The sequence below is a fragment of the Protopterus annectens genome, chromosome 6.part0 (assembly GCF_019279795.1).
Source record: "Protopterus annectens isolate FY-2018-M chromosome 6.part0, PAN1.0, whole genome shotgun sequence".
NCBI classification, from domain to species: domain Eukaryota; kingdom Metazoa; phylum Chordata; order Ceratodontiformes; family Protopteridae; genus Protopterus; species Protopterus annectens.
In genome coordinates, this window is record NC_056737.1 from 1,468,174,705 (window position 1) to 1,468,194,261 (window position 19,557).

Genomic DNA, 19,557 nt, shown 5'->3' on the forward strand with positions numbered 1-19,557 from the left:
AACATGAAAATTTCATCAAAATGTAAATTAAAGGTCATGCTGTTAACACTAGGAGTCTAAACATGAAACTGCACTCATTGCAAGCATCCTTAACCCTGGAAGAAGCTGACATTTATGCAGTCACAAAAACCTGGTCCAAAGCTGTGGAGAGCACCCCAGCCATACCAGGTTACTCATCCTATCATTCATTCAGACTCCAAGCTGTGGGCAGAAAAACAAAAGGAGGTGGAGTTGCAATATATATAAAAGACATACACACCTCTAGGTTGGTCACACAATATGATGCAAGGAAATACTCGAGGTGCAGTTAATAATTGACAAGACCCCTATTCAAATCATAGTTAGCTACTGGCCTCCAACTCTGACTCAAGATGCCCACTCCACCTATCTGGATCTCTTCGAATCTATCAAGATTCCACCCTCTACCCTGATCTTGGGTGACTTTAACTATCTAACCATAGATTGGAAAAAATACTCATGCCAAAACACAAATGCCCAGAGATTCCTTGATTTCATCAATGCAAATGCGTTGGACCAGTTGATTGACACCCTCACAAGAGGTGAAAATATCTTGGACTTGGTATTAACTAACATGAGTAATGACTGCAGCATCCCTACAGTGTCATCATCCCTGGTAAGATCCGACAACAAAGCAGTCACTTTCAAAGTTACCATCTCCCCTGCCCCCCCCCCCCCCCCCCCCCAGCTAGGGTCAAATATAAAGACTTCTCCAAAGCTGATTACAACCTCCTGAGGGAAGGTATAAACAGCTTCAGAGCCCCTACCCCTCCACAGAAACAGGCACATATGTCCAAACTTACACCAACGTACTATATGAGCATTTATATAGCTGCATGCAATCGGAAATACCAGACAGGAAAAAATCATTCTCCTCAAAGAAGATAAACCTGTCTGGTGGACATCTACAATAAATAAACTCTATAATAAAAGGAAAAAATTGCTATCCAGGACCAAGAAGTAGCAGGTGTCTAATTGGAAGCAATCTCTCCTTAGCCTGAAGAAGAAAATAAGAGGATTAGTGAAATCCTCCAAAGCAAACTTCGAGTCCAAACTGGCCACATCTACTAAGGACAATCAGAATGCTTTCTTCACATACGTCTGCAATCTCAAGGGAATCAACCAGATCTGCTCAGAACTGGTGGTCAAGGACACCACATACACAAACCCTGTAGATACAGCAAACCTGCTGGCAGACAGGTTCAGTGAAAACTTCACTCCTCTGTCCTGCTCATCATTAAAAAAGGACATCCTCAGTACCTGCCCCCCTGCCCTTATCTCTCGGGAGCAAGTCATCACTGCCCTCTCAAAGTCAAAAATTACAGCCTCCATGGAACCCGATAACATCCCAGGCTGTATTCTACATGAACTCAGGCTGAATTTGCAGCACCATTAGGTACCCTATTCAACCAAAGCCTGAGTACCGGCTTCATCCCAGCTGAGTGGAGGATAGCTACTGTTATCCCTTTGCACAAAGGTGCAGCGTCCACCGATTCAGGAAATTAAAGACCCACCAGCCTAACTAGCCTGATCTGCAAGATCATGGCGCAGATTATAATGGACCTCATTAACAAGGACAGTGGCAACCTCCAGACACTTGACCCAATACAGTTTGGTTTTGTCAAGGGGAGCTCATGCCTGTTAAATTTGGTTGACTTCTTTGAGACAGTCATCAAGGCCATAGACTAGGGGAAAACAGTGCACACCACCTACCTTGACATGGCCAAGGTCTTCGATACTATACCTACTCAGGTATAATAGATAAACTCTCTCAACTAGGCATCAATCCATATGTTACCAGATGGGTAGCAAACTGGCTTACTGATAGAACCCACCTAGTCAAAAGAGGGAAATTCACCTCAAGTAGTAGACCTGTAACAAGCGGTATACCACAGGGATTGGTCTTGGAGCCTATGCTGTTTGGGATATACTTCTCAGAGGTGCAGGCCAAATCTAGTGGCAATGGCTGAACAAGTTTGCAGATGACTGCAGGCTGGGTGCTGTCATCAATTCCTCTAGTGATGTGGACATCCTCCAAGAGGGTCTCACCCAAACAAATGACTGGTGCCAGAAACATGGCCTCAAACTGAATGCCAAAACATTCATCATCATCCCTTTTGGGGAGAATGACATCCCCACAAATGATCACATTATAAAAAGGCACTAAGCATGCAATCAGTCGTGAGGGACTTGGGAACCCAGGTTGATAGCATACTGACTTTTGACCACCATATTTCCTCCGTTGTATGGAAAGCTTTCTACATGGCCCAACTCATTAGAAAGGGTATCTCATCCAGGGAAAAGTTGGTCATAACATCCCTGTATTCTTCCCTTATAAGACCCATTATTGAGTACAATGCCCCTTTCAGTATGCAGCTCGCAAAGCACATGCAGCAGCTGGAGAGCCCACAGAGCTTCCTCACCCAGAGAATTCAGGGCCTCAAACATCTGCGCTACACAGATAGGCTAAAAGCCCTATCCCTCAACTCAGTGTCATACAGAATCCTCAGAGGTGACCTCATGTCTAGCATGCAAAGCAATCTCAGACCCTGCCTTGATGAGACTACTGCATATCCAGAAGTCAAGCTCCACTCGAATAACCTGCACGTGAGACCTTGACCTGGTTTGTGACATCAATAGGACTTGTTGCTGGACAGATTTGTGTCCCAGAGACTTTGCCTTTTTTGGAATAGACTCTCTCTCTCCACATCAAGCAGAGTACCTCATTAACCCTCTTTAAGCACAACCTGAATTATTGGATGGGGAACAGAAAATTCACCCCTGGGATTCCACCTGTGTCCCTGCTGGACAGTGGCATAGGTGCTGACTTGTTGGAACATGAGCTCAGTTCTTGGCTATGCTTCTAACGGCATTGGGCCAATAGCCTACTAACTTCCTTTGATCCTATGACCCATTCATTTATGTGTTCAGTGAAGTTAGTGGAAAAAGTTATGAATATGATTTGATTTTTGGTAAGGCAGAGAGCAATGGAAAGTATGGGATTGCCTCTCACAAATAATTTACAGCATTTCCAAGGAGATAGTTATAATATTACATTAGAATAATAAGAAAAACTAAAAAAAATATAACTACTGCAGGTACATTTTGGGGATTTTGTCTTGATGTAAACCACTTGGAGTTTAGGTTAAAATGGGAGGTTTCAAGATAAATTTTAGAGTCAACATTTGTCATATGCTGTCCCAGAACTCATTTAGCATTTTGCCTGTTCAGAGAATCAGGACCGAGTTCGTTCGACTGCACACAGTACTGCAACAGCTTTCGCAAACCTTTTGTTTACCTTTGTTGCCATACCTCCTTCACTGCTCTCCTCCTTTCAACTCTTTCATTTTTTTTGTTATGTATTTCTAGTATGACATATAAGTTATGTACAGGGACACTGATGTTTCATTTTTTCAGAAAAATAACAGGAAATTCTGAATTCTGAAAATGCTGTCTGAGAATTAAAAAAAAGGGGATTTTCACAGAATTCCACATTTTGTCAGATAACTGATTCACCACAAGATGTAGTTTTATTCATATTTATTATTTATAATATTAACATCTCACATTATTGAGTGCTCTGTGCCTAGCTAGAATCTGTTTCAGTTTTCAAAATATATTGATGCAGAAGAACATTTTAATTAAATCACTGTAATGACCTAAACTTTCATTTAAAAATCAAGGGTATAACTTTTGGATTTAATTTCAAGAAAAAGGAATTTCTGATTTCTGAAAACCCACATCAATGTCCCCAGTTATTATTTCCTATATATATATATATATATATATATATATATATATATATATATATATGGATTCACTACTGAATCCAGAAATAACACAATCCCGAAGACCTAAATACCGAGACTATAAGCCCAAAACCTCACATTACCGAAATATTAAAACCGCGAAATTCAAAATCGCAAAAGTACTACATACATACAGCACACACACAAACATACACACAGCCTCCCCCCTTAACCAAACAAACCACCCTACACTAAAGATAAGCAGGGGGGCTTCACCCCCCGGCACTCCCCCATGTGGGGGGCTGTGCCCCCCACAACCCCCCTACTTTAAAAGTCTAACTCCGAGATCGCACAAACATACACACAAGGCAAACTCACACCCACACATTACAGCCCCTCACACACACACAAACACCACAGTCACAACACACACTTAACACACACTAAAGCCCCTCACAAACACACTTGCACACACATACTTACCTGAACCACAACACCAGAAGTGCTAACTCAAAATCCCTTAACATCGGGATTTTGAATTTCTGGTCTTTCGGTAATGTGGGGTTTCGGCTACATGGTCTCGAGCTTTTGAAATTCAAGATTTCAAACGTTCGAGATTCAGTAGTGTTCCCATGGGGATGGGAGGGTGGCCTAATGGTTAAGGTATTTGCCTTACAAACACAAGGTGTGGGGTTTGAGTCTCACAAGGGATAATTGGCTAGGGTTAAAATGGCTCACAAGGGTAGTTAGCTTAATACTAATCTATGAACCTATGAACCTATATATATATATATATATATATATATATATATATATATATAAACAAAATGTTTCTTGCTCTCTCTACTTTCAAATTCTACTGTTTATGAATATTTTTATTCACATGAGCTACACCAGAAAATGTTATTTTGTTCAGTGAACACATTTAAATAACTAAATAATCAAATAAGAACCTTAACAGGTCTATTATTTACTTATTTTGTTAAGGGAAGTTGTCTGTTTCAAAGTCCCTTTTCAACCATACCCTAGTACATCGATAAAAACATGTATAAAGATGGTCTTACAACGTGTGTTTACAAACAGTCAGGCCATTAGCAAAATGTGAACACTCAAGTAAGAAACAACAAACTAATATACAAATTCTCACTGGTTACTAAGAAAGCAAAAAGAAAATCTACTTACTAAAGTTATATATTGGTTTCTACAGATGACTACGACAGTAAAACAATATTTTCCATGCTTATACTAAATAATAGTTTTTAAAAGGAAGGCATCCCATAAGTAAAACAAGTTTATATTAAAGCAGTTACAGATAGGCACTAAACGGCTAGAGAGGCCGAGTGTCTACAGGGGTGTTGCAGGCTTAAAAGAGCAATAAAGGTAGTTGTTAGTCTGTTTAAATGGGAGTGTGCATTAGAGATCCCTGTATTTCCGTTGTCCTGATGCAAGAATATTTGTGATCTTCCATCTGGTAATCTAATAATTTAGTCCAAAATGCTGTAATGAATATGGCTTCCAGAGTTAGGGACCTGCAAGTAGATGGTGTTATCTTTGTGAAGAATTTTTTTCTTTTGCATGCAGCTCAGATGAAGAATTATCCAACTAGATAACATGCATCACAAGGTCTGTGCATCTTAGGAAGTTGGTTAGGGTACTTTAATGAATTGCTGCCCTAACGGTGGAACAATGACTACTGAGTGATAATTTAGAAATTAGAAAGTTGAGGTAAAAGGAAGTTCTAGCAGTCACTAGGACTGAGATGACACTTTGAAGGGTTAAAACAGTGATGCTCTCTGCCACTTAGTAAAGTGCTGAATTGCATGTTGTGTTTATGGTGGTCTGTAAGGTATTTCTGTTCGGCACTGTCATTTGAAGGTGGTACTCCAGCCTGGAGATAGATACACTGATGGTAATGATCTTCTGGCTTCAAAGGGTCATAGGCAGATCCAAGCTTGAAACTCAATTACCAAAAATCATCTGGAAACAGATCTGCAAAACCTATCAGACTAGCTACTTACTCAAGCACTAATTCTAAATACAAAGAAAAATGAAAGCCATGCACTGTGGAACAGATTTACATGTAGGCCTATGTACTCAGCATCTGGGCCATTACAACTGCAATCAGGGAGCAATAGAAAGTGTTCAGTATTATAAATACATCAGAGTCTGGTTAAACCCCAATCTCAAGCATACAAAAATACTAATGCAAAATGCTCTGTTCTTCTTGTCCAATAAATCTTTTTTCTTTCTTTCTTTCTTTCTTTCTTTCTTTCTTTCTTTCTTTCTTTCTTTCTTTCTTTCTTTCTTTCTTTCTCCTTAAATGAAGATCTGCCAGTGGGGAAGGGGTCATTCACTGCCATCTTGAATTCAGTCTCCCCTTCATGGCAACAAAAATAATCTTGAGTTCTACAAACTACCTTTACTGACATTTGCAGATTTACCACTCTAGTTTCCAAATGTTAACACTACTGCCTCATCCTTGATAAACCCAAATGATTATCTTTTAAACTCAGAACCGTACTTCTTATAGCAGGCTTTGTCTTCAGACTTAATAACCTTAACCAATTCCCATTCCAGGCAAACACACTACATTTCAAAAGCACTCCTAACAACCTTAGATCCCTTTTCTCACATATCTCCAATGTTTAAGCCCATTACTCAAAACTATACTCAGCTGAAAAGGTCTTCTTTATTCTTTCCCTAAAATCTGTGTGTTATCTTCCCTTTACATGTAAAATATAATGTACTCTTTCCTAAATTTCACTCAGAACTAAAGTCTTTCCTAATCAAACACGCAAAATATAGGTGCTTCCTTAAAAGTGTAATTGCATAAATCCACACACAAATCCCTTTTTTCAGCATGAGTTATATGTGCATATTCTACATTTGTAACTGTTTAAGAATAGTATAATCTGTCTGACAATGTTGCAGCTGTACTGCAACTACTGTGTGCATATTTATAATTGCATTTTCTATCAGGGGAATGAAACCACTATACTGTGACTGCTATGCATTATTTTTGATTTGATTTGCAATTTCATGTACCGCCTGGCTGGTCCTGAAAATACTCCAGCAGGATCATTATTTTATCCTAGTCAAAAAATAAATAAATGTTAAAAGGTGGATGAACTTTAGTTACTTTAGCGCTTGGTTCAATAAGTTATCTGTGCTTTTTAAGGAGACAGGAGACGCTGGTCAAAAAGTAATCCTGGATATCTCTGATGTGTTACTGAAGACAACCATTTCTTTGTGAGTCTTTCATAGTTGAGGGCAAAATTGGAGAAAAGTTCATGATAGGTTCGTAAGGCATTATGACAGATTTGTTGCTAATGATGACTGACTCTTTTTCTAGACACCAGTTGCAAAGGTGATTGAAGTCTCTCTGTAGGTGATCTTCATGCCTAGTTAGGGAGAAATTTGAAATGAAGAATAGAATGCCCTCTGTAGAGTGAAGTTATGAAATGTGAGATTGTTTGACAAGTCCTTACAAATACAGAAAGTACTAGATGGTTCTAAACTTGATCCACGTAGGAATCCTGCTTGGAATATATTGCTGTCTCTTGATGAATTATTACTGATGACTAAATGTGCTTTTGGTTAAGTGTGAAGAGAGGTATTTTATTCCTGGGTCCACAAAGCCAGATTCAGTGGCGGTTTAGCAACAGGGAGTGACTTGCTGCTTTAAGCATCATTTGCGGGCAATGAACATGACCCCAGTAAGATGTTCCTTCTCCATTGCCTCTTATATCTGCCATGTGTTACTGCAATTTTCTCTTAGAGTGTGCTGTACCTGGGCCTGAATCCATACTGAGTTTTAGTTACAAATCTTATTCATGTATGCGATCCACTAATTGTTTGCAAAGATATCCACACTGCAGTATAAGAAGGAACATAGGATAGCTCTAAGTCAGAAATCTGATATTAGTTTTGGTGCTCCAACATTTAGGAGTGAAGTTATGGATGCATGCACACAGCTGTATTCATGAGTACATGCAGTAAATGTAATGTCATGAATGTTGGGATGGGGGGGGGGGGTTGTCTATGCAGGTGCTAGTCATTCTTCAGAATTTGCAGTGCAGTAAATGGGGACCTGGACATTTGCAGATGTTGAGCATTTATAGAATCTTGAGTCCTTCTGTCGACTTTATGGTTCTAAAGCAGAATGCTTTGGTGGTAACAATGTCTCTAATGTGATGCATTGCATGCTTTCACTCTCCAAGTTGTAATTGTTTTACTTCATGAATGATTAAGTCATTAGTTTGAGTGCACCCTTTCTCATTTATCTGTCACTAGTAGTTTTTGTATAGTCACTTGTATGTTACTCATTCATTCATATTACTTCACACGTCTATGCATTTACTCTAAGCTCCTTTACCCATGGTATTTTTGTTAGGTTAGCATCAACAGTTCCAGCCTGGTCTCAAACCAGCCCTGTTGAAAATATCTGCATCATCTGCAAACAGGCATGTTAGTTTTAAGTAAGTTGTACTTGGTCTACCAACTGTAGTGTCAAATGTAACAATGAAACAGACCAATGTGATTTTGTTTAACACAGGTTCACTACTGCTACTAATCAATCCTTCTTCAAAGTGAATATTGTAAATTAAAACCTTTGCCAATTCACAGGCTAGCTCACTGGTATCAACTCATCAGACAACTGCCCTTATTTGCCATGTGTAGTGTGATTTGACTTAAAGGAATCATCAGTGTGAGATATTTTTATCCATAGATATATATATGTATATATATATATATATATATATATATATATATATATATATATATATATATATATATATATATATATATATATCATTACATAAATTCCATTACTCCTGTTCTCTTGGACAACTCCTGGTCTCTTAGACAACTGTAACCCATGAAGGGGGTAGTAAAATAAATGGTAAAACCATTAATTGGTCATTATATTGTCTATTTATTGTTCTGCATAATGACAGACTAACACTTTATTGTAACAGAAAGAATAAGTGTTTTCATTTTATAATTAACCGTAACTTATTCAGGCTGGTTGTTTGTGCACTTTTTTCTAGATGTGTTGCACGTCAGGCTTCTGGTCGATGTTTAGTGAGTATAGACTGTCCATACGTGTCAAGCAGAGCGCTTCTTTGACCCTCTTCAAAAGGAGCCCTGATGATTGGATGGGAGACAGGAAATTCACCCCGGGGATCACGTCAGTCTCCCTGCTAGACAGGGGTCCAGGGAAGTAAATACTGTGGGAAGAAATAGTCAGGGAATTTTTATGGCTAGGCTTGTATAGGCCCTAGGGCCGATAGCCTAGTATCAACCTATGAACCTATAAATCTATGAGTATTATTTCTTTATATTGACTTTATTGATGATATTTGGGAGAAGGGTAATTGTTGCTCTGTATGGCAGAGCATGACACAGGAAGTGAATGAAAGACACACTGCTTGCTGGTGAAACTGAAGTGTTGGCTAGTGTGAGAGATAGCATGCATCAGGGGCAGGGTTTTAGTAATAACCAAAGTGATCAGATATGGAGTATACAGCAGACCTGAATCAGGAAAACAGACACATGCCATCTACACTATCTGGTTCTACTATGGGATAAAGTTATGTAGCACACATATTATAGTTGTCTAAAGCATCTATAGTGTTATCTGTTTTGTCAGTTCTATGGACAGTTGCGGTTAAAGTACGTGTTAATCGACCATTGTTAAGTGAATCCTTTGGGGTGATGCACTTACACTGCTTGAATTTCATGTCACCATGTGTGTTTAATGCAAGATCACAATCAACAGGGCAAAATAATTTGTCTTTTTCCTACTGTAGGTTAATCTTGGAATGAAATATGTAAAGTAGCATGTGTGTGTGTGTGTGTGTGTGTGTGTGTGTGTGTGTGTGTGTGTGTGTGTGTGTGTGTGTGTGTGTGTGTGCATGCGTGAGTGCATGCATGTGTGTGTGTGTGTGTGTGTGTGTGTGTGTGTGTGTGTGTGTGTGTGTGTGTGTGTGTGTGTGTGTGTGTCTGTGTGAGGTGGGTGATTTCCATGCTGCAAAAAGAATGTTTTTATTTTTTAACTTCAATGCTTCCATTGATAGGGTTACACTCATTGAAATGTGTTTGATATGTTAAATAATCAGTTCAGTACAAATTCAGTATTTACTATGGACAAAAGATAGATAGATAGATAGATAGATAGATAGATAGATAGATAGATAGATAGATAGATAGATAGATAGATAGATAGATAGATAGATAGATAGATAGATTACATAGATAGATAGATAATATAGTTATATTGTAGCAAATAAGCAAGACAAATGGTTTGAGGCATAACAAATGTATTTGCTAAAATGCAACAAAAAATAATTTATTAAGAAAATCTCAGCAAATAAGCACTAACAAGCAGATAAAACACATATATCAAAATGTTAAACTTTATCTATATAGTCATGTCTAAGACCATAAAGATAACATCATACCAAGCTAGCAATAAATGGTGTTTGACTACTATTGTGCATTACAAGTAGAAAGCAAGTAGTTATTGACCTGTATAAATTCATCCTGAGAATCTATAGACAAGATTGTATACAACTCTTCAGACAGCATCTTTCAGAAGGGAACAGGCAGGACAGTGCAGCTCAGAACAAGCCAACAAAAATAATCCACATCTTGTATCATAACCCCCAAAAAAATCAGAGACAAGTAGGTGCTAACATTTATAACCTGAATAAGTGAAGTAAGTGTGGGTCGTAGCAGAAGCCTTAAGTTTCTAAAGTGGCTTCCTCATAGTACAGAATGATGTATTCACCTTTTTAAAAAAGGAAGATGAACAAAAACATAGACAAAGATAGGTGACAAATGAGAACAAAAGTCCACAAATTGAAGATACAAAGTGAAAGCTTAAGACAGATACAGAAATATTATTTTAGAAAATGGTGGTGGTTGACTGTAGTGGTCTTCATAAAGAAGTAGCAAACGTAAAAACAGTTAAAGAATCCAAAAATGCAGGTGTGTGTATATGCAAACATTGGCCCAGTAGGTCCACTAAGCTTGCTTTATTTTGATCATTTATGTTTTTATAATAAAAACATAAGAGGATACATCTTGAAGACATAGGGTAGCTGATTCAGGAATAAAAGATTTTATTACACAATCTCAACACAATGCATAGCATAAATGTTTGCAGGTGGATATAGGCTCACATACAGCTAAAGACTCAAATAATGGAGGTGCCAGATAGCTGTACAACATTTTAGATGGACAACACGTCCCTTATCTTTTAAACAGCGAAGAGTTTATTTCATTATTTCATACTTTGCATCTAGTGTTCTTAGTTGTCAAAACATAATTTTTATTACTCTTCTAAAGGTTCGTTTCACATGATAATTAAAACAAGAACATTTTTGGAAGTGACTCAGAATGCACAAAAGTATGCAATGCACTAGGCAGTCCATGAAACAGGTTACCAGCCTGAAATGGATTTACTTATTACATTATAATTCTTTGCGACAAATGAATGCTCTTTTAGTCTGTTCATAACATTACTGTTTCATAAAATAGAGTAAAACAGAATAAATATTCTGTCACTGGTTACTTGATGTATACCAAAACTTTTTTCTAAACAAATCATGAAGAAACACTGCTTTCTTGTGTTCTTACAAACAAACTAGAGAAAATACGGGACATAGTGACAAAACTTAATTAAATGTAGATGACAAAAATTACCCTTTTTCTGGGTGTACTGCTATTGCTCTTGGGTGGTCCAGACCTTGAGATATAACCACATATCGAAAAGAGCCGTTTAGTCTCGCAACCTCTATTAGATTGAATCCATGGTCTGTCCAATATAGATTACCTGGATAAAGCAGAAAAATGCAAACAAAAATTAAGATTACTTTTATTTATCACTCAACATTAAAAAGTTTCTAATATACAAGTAATAAAGGGTGAGATTATTGGAAGTAAGAAGTAAAATGCTTCATTTTGTTTAGTTTGTTTAATTTTGTAGTTTTAAAATAATTTCAAAAATAAACCTGCATTTAGAGAGTATGTCAGATTCCTTCAGTAATGAGGGTACTCATATCTGCCATCAGTGGTATGGCTACGGCCTTCGCAAAAAAAAAAAAAAAAAAACAACTACACTGCCAGGATGTCAGTGAGGCTATAACCAACTTCTATGGTTGCCTTATGGGTAACTAATCCCTAGTTGTCATTTACCCCACTACTGAAGATGATAGTATGGCAAAACAAATCAGCTTATTACTAGCAGAGGAGGCTGACTGATCAACAAAAATAAAAGCAAAAAGCACCCCCCTCAAAAAATGCAGTTATCATTTTAGTTATCATTTTTTAAAAACTCTCAATACTTAGTGTAAGTGGTATAGTGATAATGTAATACTGAAGCTCTGCCTCACAACTACATATGTGGCATTCTTGTAAATAATCAACACACATTTGTGAGACAAAATATATGTGTTTTATTTGGCCTGTGTCTTTGCATCATGGTTCTATTTTGTAAAGTCTTTTTACAAAAGTTGTAGTAAAGCGTTCTTGCTTAAAACTACACAATCCCATAATCTTTCATTTGACATTGATTCCTTCATTCATTGTGATTATAAGTAATAACTTAATTTTCAACATCAGTTCAAACCTCAAACCTCTTGACTCATGTATATGGATATTTTAGATTTTAACTTCTATTATCCAGTCAAAGCACCACGTATGCTGATGTTCATGCAGTGTAACGACATTCTAATTATGTATCCAGTTATATAAACTACACTACAGCTGAAATTCTGTGTGATAAAACTGCAAAGTCTGTTGATTACAAGCTATTCTTCAAGTTTCTCAGTCAATAGATGTTGACTTTAATTTAACAATTAATTATAGTAGTTAAGTCATGAGGGGGTAACATTTGCTGTCATGCAACTTATAGTCATATAAAGCTTTTTAAATTATTATAATTTAAAAATTGAACAATTTATTGAGAGTGAATTGAAATATTCCTCAAAAAGAAAACAAGAGCATGAGGATTAAAGTTTATGGTTTTCTTTTTTTGCAAGTGAAAAAAAAAAAACCTCAGCTACTGTCACTTTGTGCGGCGAGATAAAGCCCTGTCTGTGATGCAGAAAACCCATATCTGGCTGGTGATCCAGATGCTAGAGGCGTCTACATGTGACGCTTCATAACTCTGAACTGCTAGGTTGTAGGCATGGCATTACAATTTTGTCCTTGCTCCTCCATGATTTTGTTGATTAAAAAATTATTTATTAATTGAACTAATCTAATATAAATATATATTTTTTATGAACTATATGGGGTCTATTATATGATGACCTTTTGGTCAGAAAAATTGTTGTGTTCCTCATTCTGACACCCAGCTCTGATTTTTAAATATCAGTGCTATAATTTTCAGTATTCAGAGGGTGAGAACTATGGAGAGGTGGTAAGGCATGGCTTATATAGTCTAACACAGATGGAGAGAGGGATGCTGTCAGGCCTGCTGCCATACCAGTACCCACTGGAGACAGAGAAGTGCATAGGATGCACAATATGTGCTGTGGATAAATGCCTGATCCTGCTACACTGTGCCATTTATTTATCCTTTATTGAATATCTCTTGGAATCCAAACACTCACATGGGAAGGCATAGTAGACCATTATATTCTGCAGGAATTCATTTCAGCTACTCAGAGAAGTTTCAGGAGCAGAAATTGGAAATAAAAAATCCCTCATGGCTGCCTGGATTATTATTACTATGCCACAAGGTTGCTTTCACTCTGAGGATGAGAAATGAATGCCTGTGACTATGTCAGTGTAAGATAACCAGCAGACATGAGAACAGCATTGGTGTTTAAAAAAGAGAGGGAGAAACAGTCAGCTGACTTTATCTGAGCAGAACTGAGACACTTCTGACCAACAGCACTATTCCAAGTAAGCATGTCATGTTAATCATGACATTTTTTGCTCACAGCCAAATGATCATGCTTCTTGATATTAACTGTCTCCATTCCACCAGTTTATATTCATTGCTTATTCAAAAACACTAATGATCAAATCCCTATTCATCAAACCCATTTTGTCAAAACCACAAAACATCGAATGAACTTTTAAACAAATTTTTTCTTAGGGCAAAGCAATGGTTGGCCACCATCTGGAGTTAGCCCTTTTCCCCACTGTGGTGCGATCTCAGAGTTGATATATTTCATTGGGGGGGGGGCATACCTCCCACCTGGATAGGTTTTACATTTTGTGACTTTTTTTTTTAATGGTCACTAGGTTGGCCTACATTGTTTTACCATGGGAAAAATTTTATTTAAAAGTTTATTCAATAGTTTGTGGTTTCAACAGAAAGGATTCGATGAATACAGATTCAATCATTAGTGGTTTTGATTAAGTGATATACATCCCCTCCTGGATAAATACAATTACCTTATCAAATCAGTATTTCTAAAAGATGAAGTAGATTATTTAGGATAAGGTTGTAAGAATTTTTCCAAAAGCTTCACAACTTTTTCAAAACAATTCCAAAAGTTGTATGGTTGAAATGCTTTGGGTAGGATAATCTGTACATTTATTTTTATTAAGCAGTACAAATTAGTTACAATAGATAAGGTAACTAAAATATTGATAGCAGACCATTGAGATGCTTAACTCTTTCACTTCAGTGGAGCTCAGGAAGTTTGCACTGTAACTTCCAATGGGTGGAGCCTAAACCTTTTGCCAGAATCAAATTAAGTCCTCGCATTTCAAACAAATGCTCATAATTCTGGAACCATAGGGGTTATGAAATAAGTATAAATGGCAAATTCTTCAGCAAAAACTGTTTTTATACTGGTAGTATTCTTTAGGTTCTAGGTCTTAAACTGAATTTCATAAGTCATAGTAAACACAATAACTTTTAAATCTGTAATATTTATTAACAACTTACAATAGCTCAGCAACCACTTAAGTTACATGCATACTGTCAGCAGCATTTTATTCATCTACCCATGAGCTTTCATATGAAGCTAAGGAGTTTTGTGTGTGTTACTTGGTTGTTGGGATATTTAGAAAAATATGAAAATTATGTCTATATAAATTAATGTGAAAATATCAATTAGTTTCTATTTACCTGCATTAGACAGAGGTCAAATATCAATGCAGGGGAGTTTGCCATTGTGCAAGCTTTGAGATGAAATATTTTAAAACCTTGAACATAGCATCATTTTGGAATTATTGATGTAAATATGAACAAGCAATATTTGACAGCTAGAAGTGTCAGTAGGAGTTAACTGCAGATGCACCTGGAGGCATATCTTAGATGTAATGACTTAATCTGTTCAGCAGAAAACAGGTCTCTAGAAAGACATTTTCTATCAATCTGCTGACATATCTTGTTTTAACTTCCGCATAGGGTCCCCAAGTATGGACTATAATTCTTTCAGGTGTTCTACAATTGCATATATTGATCTATATATTTTGAGTCTTAGAAATTGATGATGTTAATATCCGTGTCTTTCTGGCTAATTATTAAATCAGAAAGTTGTTTTAAGTCCTGTGATACCTAACGTTTATTACAGATGACTCATTTATTAACTCATTTTCTAAAACATTAATGGATTCTAAATTACAATAAGAATACATTCAGAAACTACCTCTGATATAGAAATGTCCATAATATCACTTGTTCTTGAGGCACTGTAAAATGACATATTCTGTATGTCTCAATATTCAGACAAGGTTTTTCACCCCAATCACAGCTGTATAATGGAAATTCCTATATGATAATTTTATACAAGTAAAATAATATTTCATGTTTAAGTTCACAATGACATTTCTGAAAATTACTAATGATCTTATTCCTTATAGAAAGAAAGTCCTTTGGCTATAATTTGAACATAGGCTGAAGTTATCTAAAAACTAGAATACCTGATTATTTCTTTCTTTTATGGCTGTTCTTCATATTTGGCATTGAAAAGGACATGCAGAAGACTACAAAAGTCAATGCTTGTTGTGCTGTTGCTGCCATGAATTTTAGGTTCGTTAAATGAAGAAACAAAACCGGAAGATGCTGCTCATCCAGGTGTGGTCACTAAAGCTACAAAAGAAACACCATCCTGGGGATTTAATAAAATCCATGTTGGCATAGTGTAAAGCATACACAGAATGGCCGTGTATGTGGACCCCCTCGGCAGCATGCCTTGCAAAATAATGAAGGTGCGTTACTGAGGGAAAGCCATTTAACATGGTTATTGAATCATTGTAGGGAATGTGTTACTGTGTCCAGAGATGAGTAACACACCCCCTGCACTGTCAAAGTGCCAGATATCAATGTATGCATACATAATAAAAAATTTTTGTGGGGGGGAGGGTTATGTTTGTGCTGCACAGCGCGCAGCAAGGGGTATGTAATGGAAAGGTCCCATTAAAGCATAGCTGAGCATGTTTGCGTGGCACGCCATGGTGCTCAGTGGTGCTTAAACATAGTGGAGAATTATATATAAATGTATAGCAGCAATTCTCATGTCCACATAGCTGAATGTGCATTAGGTACAGGATTCAAAGCCACAGGCATATTATTTTGCAAATACACATATATGAGAATTATTCAAAATCATGCTTAAATATTTTGCTTGATTACACAGGCAGGTTATTAAATTTATTTTGCAAATATACATTTATGAGAAGCACTATTAAATCCCTGATTGAATTTTGTATGAATACACAGACAGATTATTACGCATGTATGTTGCAAATACACATTATGACAAGCATTGTTATACCCTTGATTGAATATTCTATGTACGGAGAGACATGTTATTAGGCAGTTATGTATCCAATACACAGTATGAAAATTATATTTCAATCCCACTTTGGTGCACCCAGCTATGCACAGCTAAGCACAGCTAAGCCTTGCCAAGCACTGCTTAAACCAGGAATGTTTTAGCAGTGCTTGGCTGGTTTGCACATTGCTAAGCAGTGCAAAGCACTGCCAAGCAATGCCTGTCAAGCAGTGTTCAGCCCTGCTAAGCTGGTTTGCACAATGCTAAGTATTGCTCATCATTGCCAGTTTAAGCACTACTCAGCTGACCTCAGCAGGTGTGTGTGTGGAGCTAAGCAAAGTGCAGCATTTTTAAAAATGGCCCAATGTCAGTAAAGGGTGGGACAACAGCTTATTTAAGTCCAACAGGTGGGCATACAGCCATAACCTGTTTGAGTTTGAACTTGGTAGGAACTATGACAGGAGTTGGTGGTGGTGCACGCTTCCAGGCACAGCATTGGGGCACTCTGGAGTCCAGGGTCATGGTTGGACTCCTCATTAAATACCATGACATCAGGCTGCTGCAGGGCTAGTACCGGGTTTTGGAGTACACCTTGGAGGCCTGAGACTGGCTGGCATGTGTTCTCACCAGTACAACTGGTATCCCCCACACAGGTGAGCAGGTGCATCATAATTATGATGACCTGAAGCTTCAAAAGGAGGATCTGTTGGCCACCTAGGTTCAAGATGCTCAAGATGGAAATACCCCACAAGTTTGTAAACATTGTTGTCATTGTTTTACCAAAACATACTCTGAATGTGTGATAGACAGGTATGCATAATGATGTGTTTCTCTCCTCAGAGCTGCAGAGGAGAGAGATCGTAACTTAGAAGCCCATGCAGGGCACCTGGTCAGGTTGCACCATGAGTGTGGTGGGTACAGATGTAACTTGCAATCTATAGTCATATAAACAAGACGGAGTAAATTAATAACTGCCACTAGGTATATTCAGTTTTGATTGTACGGCAATGAATGTGGTCATAGTCCTGGACTGAAATAGGTGAGTAATGCCAGGTACAGGTCAATAAAAATGAAAGGATGAAACCTAAAAATATTAAAGAAATAACATTTCTACTGTAGTAATAATGTTAAGGAAATAAAAGTTTCTACTGCATTAATAATGTGAAGGAAATAAAGGATTCTACTGCATTGTGTGACATTAGAGCTGTATTGCAACACCTGCATTATATGAACTGTTCTTCAATATAGACTGGACATATATAGCAATCATTGCATGAAATCGCCCTTAATAAAGCTGTGTTGTGCAATATATGTCTATTTTGGGCTGTTGGTCATGAAATCGAGTATTACATCTGCTGTGATGTAAAAACACAAAATACCAGTAAGTGACTGAAGGTTAACTAATAAAAAGTGTTCTGCTGAACTGTAGATGTACAGCTGTACTACAAGATATAATGCATTATAGTTGTTCTGTACTAAGATCTGAACAAAGAATAGGAATGCCCAAGGTTTATTGCGTATGCCAAAATTGTCTTGTGTTAACCATTGCATTTCCGCTATATGCATTCCTGCACTTAGGTACACTGCTGCAGGCAAGTATGAAACTGTAATAGCTGTAGATGCAAATATATCATCTGCAACTGTATAGATGTCAGGAAGCCAAACCCATCACTCAGATATGGTTTATACACATCACAAATATCCCCACCCACTAGGGGTTTATTGTCTACACCTGCATTCCATGTATTAGTCCACAGTTCACCTACAAAGTCTGTCATGGATGGATCTCATGCATGTGTGTCACTACAGTCTTGTATAATACTCTACTTCTATTACCAGGTCATATTTTGTTACCAGGTGAGGTCTATCAATCAATCAGTATGCACCACTGGCTCAGTAACTCAGTTTTATAAATGCTAGATGTGATGTACATTTTGTCACACACAGATTGGGGTTTGAATCCAGTGACAAGTACTTATAAATATTATAGAAGCAGCAATATCCTGGCAGATCGATTTAGTGCCAACTTCACCCCCCTCTGAGCCCCTAAAGAGCTCATCTCAATACCAAAGGATTGCCAAATTCCGGTAATCACAGCCACACAGGTAGAAACTGCACTCTCCAAAGCTAAAAATACAGCATCCATGGGACCAGATGACATCCCGGGCTGTGTACTACATGAATTACAAAATGAACTGGCACCTCACTAAATTGTCATGTTTAATCATAGTCATTCCACAAGGAGGGATTCACCTTGGATCCTGGGAACTACTGTCCCATCAGTCTGACGGGCCTGATCTGCAAGGGCATGTATTTATTTATTTATTATTTATTTGCAGTTGGTTTACCAGGATAGTCCATTGGGACATTTGAACCAGTTTTCAATGGAGTCCTGGGGAGAAAAGCTCCAATAACAATCTTGATTACAATAGTTTAAAGATGATATTTATACAAAAGTTGTAGTTTTGAGCAAAACTTTTACAACTGATACAGCAAACATTACAAATAATGCAGACTAGTGATGAGGTTGAAATTGAAACAGACTGGCAATGGAACATTGCATTGTAGCAACTGAGAGGCATTTCTTATTAAAAATATACAGATAACAGTTATAGTTTGATGCATTATTTACAAATAGCATATAAGTAACAGGAATATAAATATATGGAGAGCTGATAGAAGGAGAACGTTTTTGATGAGAATAGAGATTGAGAGAGAGAGAGAGAGAGAGAGAGAGAGAACGAAACTGAAGCATGGAATGAAGGGAAGAAGGAGTTTGCCATCATTAGTTATGTGGGGAAAGAGCAGGAGCATTCCCATTGGGATATTAGATGTGATTGAAGAGATTTTTTGAAAGAGTAATGGTTAGAAGTGATATGAATGGAAGGTGGTAAGGAGTTCCAGAGATGTGCTAGACCATAAGACAGAATATTTTTGCCTGGTGGATGGGATGGTTTGTACACTTCTATTAGATTTTGATTATTGGACCTTAATACTCGATCAGGTAGGTGCATCTTAAAGGTAAAAGAGAGGGAGGGACA

The 19,557-nt window shown here is 37.4% G+C and overlaps 1 protein-coding gene across 1 annotated transcript in view; it reads right to left on the minus strand.

Moving 5' to 3' along the window:
* LRP1B (LDL receptor related protein 1B) overlaps positions 1-19,557 on the minus strand; it is a gene marked incomplete at its 5' end in the record, with an annotated part of 5,941,474 nt that overhangs the window by 3,169,466 nt on the left and 2,752,451 nt on the right. The window contains one exon of the mRNA XM_044073672.1: positions 11,478-11,607. Within this exon, the coding sequence (XP_043929607.1) occupies positions 11,478-11,607 (130 nt within the window). The remainder of the gene's footprint in view (positions 1-11,477; positions 11,608-19,557) is intronic.